An 11,067-nucleotide genomic window follows, 5' to 3' on the forward strand; every position below is an offset into this window, starting at 1 on the left:
ACCATAGAGGCGCTGGACAAAAGAAGTCTGCACAACCCCCTTTATTAACCGTAGCGACATGGGTTGGGCTATTTTTAGATAGAAATTGCAAGGTACTGCGTGTGACGTTGTTCGTCCGTAAGCGTGTTAGTCCGCGTCTTCTCAGCGCGGGTCTTCGGAGAAAGGCTCCGTTCCTATGAAATTGACCAAACTCGTGATTTTAGTCATGACCTTGAAATGCGGTCTGAGATGCGGCTCCGAAGACCCGCGCTTCATTACTTCAATACTTTCCCTTACCGTCCCTTCATCAATTGTAGAATCATCGTTTCAAAAAAATATCAAGCAAATGGAACCAAATTTGACATGTAAGTGGTTTTGGAGGCAAGATTTTTTTTCTATGGTGAATTGAGACCCTTCTCCTCTTTAGAAAGCGATTTTCCCTTTTTAAGAGGGGGGCTCCCATGCAAATGAAATACAAATTTCCTTATAATTTGAGTACAAATCAAGCAAATGGAACCAAATTTTGCATGTGGGAGATTTTGAAGTCTTGAATTTATTTTATGATAGTTAGAGACCTCTCACCTCTGTGCTAGGGAGATATGGAGATATAAATAAAAGAGAAATTTTTACGAAACTCAAAAACTAATCGAACTCGAGACTCTTCCATAAAACATTAGTCAATAACAAGACCACAAAAACTATCTATAGTAACACTAGATCATTCAGGACGAGATGGCCGCGAGTGTTGCCGGAAGCGCCGCCCAGTGGGGGGAGGCAACTCCCCGCAGAAATCACTAGGTTTATTTGTTTTCCTAGGTTTAGGTTTATTTGTTTTCCTAGGTCTACCTGGGTTTCCTGGAACGAGCGAGAGCGAGTAAGGAGAGGATCGGGAAATGGTACTTTCCACAAAAAAGTTTTCCGTCAAATGGTACATTCCGCTTAAGGTTTTTCGCAAAATGCTATTCGGCGAAATGTTGTACAATCATGGCGAATATTACTATCCGCTTTCTGGCTATGCATTGAGGGGACAGGGGAGTTGTTTTCTACTTTACTGTGAGGAACAATTGCAAATTTGTATATTAAACTACCCATTCCTGGTAACTAATAAGCATTAACATAAGCAGCAAATCAGCGTGTCTGGCATTTTATACTGCACGTTGTTGTATATTAGCTTTTTGACTGCATAGGGGTTGTAAATTGGCATCCAAAATTGTATTCAAATTCTTCGTGACGGTAATTAGCTGTAAATTAGCATTGTCAGCATTATAAGAAAGTTATCAGTAAAGTAGCTGTATATTTTGCCAAAATAGCATTTAAGTAGCATTTAAGGCGACTTAAATGCTTATTGGCCTACATTTGAATAGCATTGTTGATGCTTATTGGTTACCTGGGATGCTTTCATAGTTACGTAACTGCCAAAATGAATCATCTAAGGTTGAACTCCTCAGAAACTTGCAAAACTCGAGATTGTGACAAAGATCATCCGAGATTCATGATTTATGTACAACACAGGTAAATTTGTGGCAATACGAAGTTTGTCGGGTCAGCTAGAGTTCTATAATCGTTGATTGTACAGCATCGGTTCGTTTTTAGCAGCACACCAGAAAATTGTATGTTGTCAAAATTGAACCGTGCCAAAAACAAAAGGTTTTTAAATTTTTGATTCACTATCACTACGTATTGATTGTTCAATACAAAATTAAGATATTTCAATGTATACTTTTGTTGAACTATCAAGTACTCGACGTCGACGATCAAAATCAGAATGGAATGAGTCTCGTTTCCAATGCATCTCAATATCGCATCATAGTGCACTTTGATTCACCATTGACATGTTTTTCATAGAAAGTCCAATAAAATACCTATAATAGCAAGATTTTTACAAAATAATATCAGTTACCTAGTTCCTTTCAGCAAATTTAAAATAGTCTGTTATACCCAACGGGATGGTACGCTAGGATTTTAGCGTAACGAACATCTGTTTTCATTGCGCTTGCTCGAAAACTGGATAAACTGCTGTCGATTCATTCTACAGAAAAATGTTTTATATGTTGTACCGTGCAGGCACCATATTCAAAACAGTGCCTAATTCTGAACAGCTGCAAATTTATCTTAAATATTGACAAAACTCTAGCTATTTAAACCATTTTAGTAATATGAAATCATCAGATGTAGTGATTAATTTGTTTGAATAACTAGAATTTTGTCAATATTTATGAATAATGAAACTGTTCAGAATTATGTACTGTTTTGAATATGGTGCTTGCACGGTACCTATAATACAACACAAAACCGCAAGAATATTTGAATCGTTTTTTTGAGAAACCCCACAAACGCCATTTTTATTAAAATTGACTTTTTAACAGTTTTCGAATCCTTGAGGATATCTACACCTACCCTCAAAATTCCAGACAAAGTTAGTTCCACGAACCCCTTTTAATTGGGGTTGCAAATATCCGTTTGTTTGAGAAACCCCAAATATCCATGTTTCCGATAATCACCTAGAGCGGCGCTGCGATAAGTACAAAATTATCATTCAATATTTACGTGCAATGTTGTAAGCAGTTCTTGCAACACAATTCAATCGCATAAAAATGTCTTCGAAATCGAAAAATTATGAGTCGGATACAGTCAAAAAGAAGAAACATAGTGTTCGGCGGACTACAGAATACAAGGCAAAAGTTATTAAAAGTAAAAGAACGGCGTATGAAATCAAAAAGAAAAGAATGTTTTAGGTGAAAAAGTGAGAGCTGATTGCAAATGCAGATAAGCTTGGATTAGTTGGTCGACAAGATATCGTAAATAAACCATTCTTGTAATCTAGATACAGTAAAAACTGTAGCAATCTCGTCCCGGAAATCGACAGACTAAACTATCTATGCGTTTCTCACAAAAGCAGTAACCCACTAATTACTATACAATGTTAATAATAGCACAATATATAAATAAAAGGTTTAATTTTCTATTTATCTTTTTTGTTAGCTCATTGCTTTTCCTAATGTGAGTAATCCGTCGAGCACTCCCGAGTCACTGTAAAATCAATAGTTTATCCGTTCGAAGTATTTAAGGTGCTGTTCACGTATCTCCATTTCCTTTTGGTATAACGTAATTTGAGAACAGACCCTTATTCTCAGATTCTGCTCCATAATCATAGTACAGTTGTTATCCAAGATTTAAAATGCTTATTTTCTGGTTATAATATCTTTAACTACAACTAGCAAAGTATCAAGGTATTCTGTGCGATGTGAATTCGTGTTACTCTGGTCCATTTATGCAATTCAAAACTCGCCGTTATTCCATTTACCTTTTATTTTTCAATAGGTAAATGCAAACCATGATAAAAATTTCGATTAAAAAAGTACAAAACTTTTTCTAAAACTTGTAGTATTCTGCATCAAAATTTTTAATAAATAATATTTAGCGTCCCTCCCTTCTTCTTCTTTTTAGCGGTACTTACTAAACTAACACCCCCGGTGATATATGGTAGCAAATTACATACTATGAACATGGAAAGGTCACAAGTTTGAATAAAAATGGCTTAAAACTACTGAAGTGCACTGTCAATTTCTCGTTTGTTTGAGAAACCCCAAATATCCATCAACTTTAAAGCCTTGTAATTTTAGCTAGAATCATTATTTTGATCAAAAGATAAGTCTACATAATGTATTTTAGGTACTATTATAGAACCTCATACCAAAAAATATAAGGATTGGTTAAAAATTTTGAGAAAATCAGCTTTTTGTTGTTTTCCAAGAATAGTGTCGAGTGGACTTGTGGGGTTTCTCAAACAAACGATTCATTTAATAAATTGCATTAAACCGCTCAAATTACCTAATTGTCATCATTAGGTACAGCCAACACCAAGTTTTGTTACCCGAATTTACATTGCTTTAGGGCGAACAGATTAGTTTTGCCATTTCGTAAGTTATACCAGTTTGCTTTTGATCTTTCGTAGTCTACGTTTCGATAATGTTAGCGGGCAGTGTCTGTGCCATCGTGTTCCTTTTTTGCAATTAAAAACAATCTGAGACTGCGCTTTTCCAGTATGTTATCAAAGAACCTTATATAATATCCAGGATTCAGCGTCATGACCAGATTAGATTAGATTAGACATTAATATGCACGGACTCGTGAGTAGTGTTACGAAGCCCGTACTCGTGTGGTGTAATTTTTTAACACACGCGGACGAGCGGTTGTTTGCCATATGCTTGCGTCAGTGGAGTAAGCGTTGGACGCTATGCTTCTCACACTCACTCGCGTGCGGGTGGGCATCGTTTGCTTTTCGCTCGATTTGCAACGTTGCTCGTGATCCTTTTTTGAAAAACAAAAAAAAAATGCGAATAAGAAATTTATGATTTGGGCTAACTGAATAACTCACAAACACGTCTCTTATTCTTTTTACAGAATAAAATTTACTAATCTCTCTACTGGTTGGTCTCGGGTAAGGTGTTATCAGTGGTTTCGCCTGTTCCGCCCGCTTTTTGTGCTCCGAATTTACTTAGGTATATGACCTCAGTCAAACTAAATTTGAAAAAGTTACGTATGGGGCACTTGTAAAACCTATAATTATCTACTTGGTTTTGGCTATTCCAATTTATTTCATGATGAAGGCTTGTCATTCGAGCGTTTATACTCGGCAGCATGCTGCAGATGAATTATTCTAATGTCAAACACATATTTTCTGTGTACCCATGGCAATCATACATAATATTAATACTCATTTTTCTATATGCATATTGATTAGGGTTCTAGCAAATCCAAAATTACAAAAAGTTAGATATATTTTAGTAGTAAAATCGTTATATTTTCAAATTAAAGTGTTTTTAAAATAGTACCATTACATTTATTGTGAGTTTTCGACACAGGTATGGTTCCATTTGCAGGCCGCAATCTCACGTTCCTGGAACTCCAGTTGACAATTCGCACATTTCCATTTTTTCCAACCGCAAAATCTGTGTTCCTGTATTGTGACCCATGCCAAAGCAGAATCAAAGGTAGTATTGCATTCGTCACAGGAAAAAGTGATTGCTTTTTTCAGCTGTTCAGAAAATTGCAAATATTGACTCCCTTCGGAATAGTTTGGATTTTCATCAGCATATCCAAGAATGGGAACAAAATATTCCTCAATTTTACTGAAATCTTTCATATCGATATCGATAGCTTTCAAAAATTGAAAATTGAGTTCTGGATTTATTACTTCTTTTACGTATAAGTATTGTTCACCATCTCGACTATCCGGTTTGATATCGTTATTTATTAATCGGTAATATTTGTACTTCGATAAGTAGCAACCATATGTGACTTGTAGTTCTTTCATTTCATAATCCGATAGTTCATTTCGAATTTGCTGCAGTAAAAATATTAGAGTCGATCGCTGATTTTGATTCATCATGAAGTCATACGACTCTATTAAATTGATCAGAATGTCCAAATATTCCAGCGTAATGTTTTGTCCCACCTTAGAAGATTTAAGTCTATAAGGGTTATCAACTTTTTGAAAAGTTTCTCTTCCATTTGGTTTGAGGCCAGAATTTTTCGGACTGGCTCCTTTAGGGGTGACAACGAATCGTTCACAGTTAGATATGACTTGTCGTACCATTTCTAAAAATGGTAAATTTAGATTTACTCGTATTCCTGGAGTGAAAAACAGATGTTTGAAATCCGAGTTGTCATTAGGAACGCGTACATTATTATTTTTTGGACGTGAGTAAGCCTTTAGTTGATTTGTCTCAGATTCGAAAAACAGCAGCTCTAGTTGTTCATGATCAATGGGTAAATCTAAGCTTCCGTGCGCTTCGTATTGAAGAAATGGCTGAATTGTTCGCCAATGTATACTTCCTACATGTGTTCCTCTTACAACTTTTTCATTTACTATTTCAGTAATTTTGTCACTAGAGCTTTTTAAATGCTGAACTAATTGGTATCGTGATATGACACGATCACTTTTAAAGTATTCATAAACGTTGTCTATTAGCAAAGTGTATGCTCTATCCAACATCGATGGTTTTATATTTAGTGGCACTTTTATACCGAGATCTTGTTCAATAGCAGGTAACAAGTGTTTAAATGTTTTCTCTACCTTTCCAGTCTTTTTCATTTGGTCGAAGATGGCGTAAATGTTTTTAATTTCAACTAAAATGGAAATATATGGGTTAACTGAACGTATTACTCTAGTAAAATAATAGGCTTACGCTGATATGAAATTCCTTTGTGCGGTAGAACATCTCCCTTCAATTTCAAACGAATTCCACTGGTTTTGTCTGCGGATGCATCACCATCGAAGTCGTTGGGTATATCAAAATGACGTGTGCAGCAATAGAGCCGACCTTTCCGAGCTGGGACACCCATTGCATCGCACCAGTCAACCCTGCGTTCCGGGTTTTGCGGAACTTTTAAAAAGAACAGATAAGGGCATACTTCGGAGTTGGCACCGCACCCAACCGCTACACACGACTTTATCTCTGCCATTTATGTTTCATGTATTAATTAGGTACTGTTTACAAGAAAAATAATTAGCACACATTAGAGCACTCTATCGTTTACGACATTACCCAAATTTGATGAACAAAGTAATTGAATAACTTCTATTTTCAACAGTTTTCAAGTAAGCACTACAGAACAGGACACACACCTCCGCGAATTAAATGTTAATATTATGTTCATTCGCCAAACAAAACTCAACTCGGCCCAAAACAAAAGAACGCGTCGCCGGTAAACAAGTATAGTAAAAACCAAGGTTAGTCAAGAGAGGTTTTCTGACTTCCAAATTCGTTTTTCACCCCCGCTGGGTTACCCTTGACGATCACCGAAATTTTCAAAGCGGAAACTGTTGAATGTTTAAACAACGTCGATGGTTGCTAACCAATCGTTCCGCGCACTTCTGTTCTACAAACTGTGAAAACTAGATCACCTATTTTAACTCACCTTGGTAAAAACCGTAAAAACAAAAAAACGATTCCTTACTTTTGCTAACGCTTGTAATCAGAGATGCCAGATTTTTCTCTTCCTTGATGCAGGACAGCATGCTGTCAGTCGATGTTGACATTGACATTTCAGCGAAGAGCTTTCGAGCTTTCCATACAAGGGGTTTCCCGAAAGGCGTATAAGTGCGTAGTAATCAGAAATTACTTTTGTAATCATTTCGGAGTTAGGTAATCAATGGTAATTAGTATAGAAATCAATGATACTTTTAAGTAACCATTGGTAATCATGATTAATTCATAGTAATCACTAGAGATTGATTACTGGTAATCAGAGGTAATCAGTAAAATAACCAAAAGTAATTTCACAGAGAACAGACATTTATGTTCATATAAAATATCTTTCAAATGCTGTGTAAGCTTTTGAACAAAACCTAGCGACATCTCTCTCAGGGTGCACCAGTTGTGCTACGTCCATGTTGCCAAATTCAATTTATATTCTTGCTACGCTCTACACTTTCGGATTACTGGCAACTCTAAAGCAGCTACTTAGCAACGGCGTGGTGTTGAATATTTTTAATAAACATGACGAGTGACAATAAGAAACACATTTGAAGAATTATCACAGAGAACAGATTAACAGGCTCGAAGGAAGTAACCGATTTTTTGTGTGTAAAATCTGTCGGCAGCGCCCTCCAGAAATAGTTTGCCAAACGCATCAAAAAATATCCATGCACCTTTATCAATATTCCTTTGTGCTGGAGTTACATAGCAGCGATGGCAGCGACATCAAGATTTAGTTTGCCACTTACTGCTCGAGGGGTGCTCTATTGAAGGATTACTCGTAGATTACATAAAAACCTTTTACACACTTTTTGTCAATTACCTGGTAGTCTCTTCTCTGTGGAATTATTCAGTGCCTGGTAATTGCATGCCAAAGACGGATAACTGCCGCAATTCCACCGAATATTTCACTTGCTGCTCATAACTGAACAAAATATTGAAGGCGGAGCTCATCTAAATCAAGAGTAGATACTATATAGGGAAAACAGTATCATTTGACGGTAGCATAGCGGTTCCAAGTACGTGAGCATTGTAATCTTCATTCACAATTTTAAAAATGCAAATAATCGTGATTAGAGTTATTCCATTTTTGGTCGTCCTCGTGGTCATCCTTTTCAATTCGTGGTCATCATTCTTTCAATTAATACCACCTGACCCCACCACGCCTGCACCGGTAGTTTGGGGTGCCTTCTGGAAAATCTCGAGTCAGAGTCTTGAGTTAGGTATAAAACGATACAACAAAACAATGCGTTTAAATATCTTCGATAAAAAAAACCATTGTTTAGATTCGTCAGCATTTTGGAACCTAAATCAGCCTTTTGTGCCCGCGAGCTAGAACGGAAAACAGCAATTTGTTACGCTTGACGGAGACATTTTTTATTCTGAGAGAAACTTTACAGAAATGGTTTAAGCTGAATAATTCATTAATTACCGTTTGTGAAAAATTTTGTTTACTTTCGTTTCAGATTTGTTTGATTAGGTAAACAACATGTTAGTTACCTTAGCAACTTTGTAATGCCTCGGTTAAAATGTAACATGTGCATTGGTAACCAAAGCTCTTCCTCTTGGTGATACGAGCGCCACGTAACGGGAGCATTACCACATACTTTCAAAATGGCGGTAGAGCTTTTACACATCCCGCGAGATTAAGATGAACGCCTGAGCATAGTAATCATTGCTGTTTGAAACCCCTTGTTTCCATAGCACAGGCGTCATTCACAAAAGACGTCTGTCGAACAGGGGGGTGCATAGTGATCCAAACAGCGAAATACACGCAACGTAATCCACACGTCCTTTCCACGTGAAAAATCACGTAAATTTCTCTACAGGGAATTACGTGACTTTCAGGTGAACATCATTGGAAAACACAATAACATCTATCTGATTTCCACGTAAATGCACGCATACTAATGTAAACTACGTAAAATTCACGAAAATAGTTGGATGGAAAATATTCACATAACTTTTCCCGTAATTTCGACGTGAAATTTATTTAGAGTGTACGTGATCATGTGAGATTATGCCGAAACAGAACATTTCTCGCGTAACTTTTCAAAAGGACCTAAGTACACTGAGAAAACTTTTCGTATAGTTTCTATGTGCCCCACATATAGATTTTTGCAATGTGCCCAGTAAATGATTTTTATGTGCCAAACAGTTATCATTTATGTCCAAGCGAAATTCATATGCGTATAATTTTTATATTTTTAATTGCACTACTATTCATAGGCGTATATTTTTTATGTGTATTTCTTGGAGGTTTATGTTTATATGCGGCTCATGATAATCATATGGAATTTCATATGGAAATTAATAGTAAATTTTGTTAAGTGCAAAATATTTTGAGTGTAACAATGAGAAATTCTCTTTGTGCCTCTTCTCTTTCGGTTGCCACGGCGATGCAAATGCACTTTAAAACATATGCCTTGCATAAATCGGTTGCTGGTGTCACTACCATAGAGAACAGACATCCAAGCGGAAGGTCCCCACTTGGATAAAACTTATATCAAATAAGTTGGGAAACTATAGTCACAGACAAACAGACATAACACTCGTTTTCCATTCATCGTACCGATTAAACCGTCATTTCAAATTTAGGCTTAGTTGGGAATGTCTCCGTTTTGGTCAAAGTGGCGCTTTTTGACGAAAGAAGTGGAATTCCCCATAAAAAATACTTGCTACTTCGAGGGATACCCATGTTGCTATTTGATATTTGGGAATGTCGATCATAGATGGTGCTAGTGTTCATGCTAAATGTGAGGTACGATAATTTTTGATGATTTTTCTTACAAGAGTTATGTCTGTTTGTCTGTGCTATAGCAATGATGTCGCTAATGGCGCATAAAATTCTACACTAAACTCACAACAGCTAGCTTTAGGCGCTAGCATAACGCTTAGAGTCCATATATACTAGCGCCAGAGGAGCCAAAGGTTGTCAGTGTGCAAATCAAAAGAATCATTTAGTTGGGAAATTATAGTGGTGGTGACGCTAGCATATTAGGTGATTTTAATTTGAAATTTTATCCAAGAATTACCGAAAAATTTGTTCCTGAATGGATGTCTGTTCTCTGTGTCACTACCTACCTAATTGTCAAGAAAACTTTTGTTGAAATGCATTTATGTTTATGATTATGTCATAATCGGAAGAGAGGAAGACCAAAGAGAATCTCTTAATGTTACTTACGTCCTTTTGAAAAGTTACGCGAGATTTTTCGCATATTCACAGACGCATATCGCAGACTTTTTGAAAATGCTTATTTGCTTTTGGCAACTCCCCACACGTACGCTTGATAGTTCTACAACAACAAACAATCAATGCCAACTTGACGCGAATAAAGTTACCAAAGGCATGCTAATATTTTCCGAAGTTTGTACCCACTAGCCGCCATTGCGCACGCCTTTTCGCGTGGGAAATCGATTTTTTGTGTGTAAAATCTGTCGGTGGCGCCCTCCAGAAATAGTTTGCCAAACGCATCAAAAAATATCCATGTTCCTTTATCAAAATTTCTTTGTGCTGGAGTTACATAGCAGCGATGGCAGCGACATCAAGATTTAGTTTGCCACTTACTGCTCGAGGGGTGCTCTATTGAAGGATTACTCGTAGATTACATAAAAACCTTTTACACACTTTTTGTCGATTACCTGGTAGTCTGTTCTCTGTGTATCAACTATATAACATGAGAAATTACATGTTTACTCCAAAAATAAAAGCATGAGATTTTAGAATTTTGGAAATAGGGGTTCGTTATGAGTCAGGTAACACAGTAATGGGTTTATTATTTGTAATCCGTACCATTTGTATGCGAAAACCGGAAACGCCAGTATAATCAATATATATAGAATGCCAGTGTCACTGTAGTGCGCGTGGTAAACATCATACATATTCAGATAATGTATTTACATTATATATGCATATGTGTGTGCGCCTGAGATTCATCAAAAGGGGAATCTCATTGTCAAACTTTGACAACCAGAAATTTCGAATATGGCTGCCAAGTAATGTGATTGTAAACTAGGCTTGCTTTAAATTTCTTTAAATTTCTGAAAAAATCGGTGCAAACAGGTGCAGTTTTGGGATTCAATCATCCGGATGAAAAGAAAATTA

At 36.7% G+C, this 11,067-nt stretch overlaps 1 protein-coding gene across 1 annotated transcript; it reads right to left on the bottom strand.

Annotated features, from left to right (window-relative positions):
* Positions 1–4,801: 4,801 nt before the first annotated feature.
* Positions 4,802–6,649, bottom strand: LOC128743446 (uncharacterized). Its single transcript, XM_053840024.1, has 3 exons — positions 6,531–6,649; positions 6,171–6,472; positions 4,802–6,111 (listed from the first exon to the last, which is right to left on the bottom strand). Exons 2-3 carry the CDS (start codon positions 6,445–6,447, stop codon positions 4,823–4,825), a joined length of 1,566 nt encoding a protein of 521 aa, XP_053695999.1. The 5' UTR covers positions 6,448–6,472; positions 6,531–6,649; the 3' UTR covers positions 4,802–4,822.
* Between the last annotated feature and the right edge of the window lie 4,418 nt (positions 6,650–11,067).

The sequence above is a fragment of the Sabethes cyaneus genome, chromosome 3 (genome assembly GCF_943734655.1).
Source record: "Sabethes cyaneus chromosome 3, idSabCyanKW18_F2, whole genome shotgun sequence".
Taxonomy (NCBI): Eukaryota; Metazoa; Arthropoda; class Insecta; order Diptera; family Culicidae; genus Sabethes; species Sabethes cyaneus.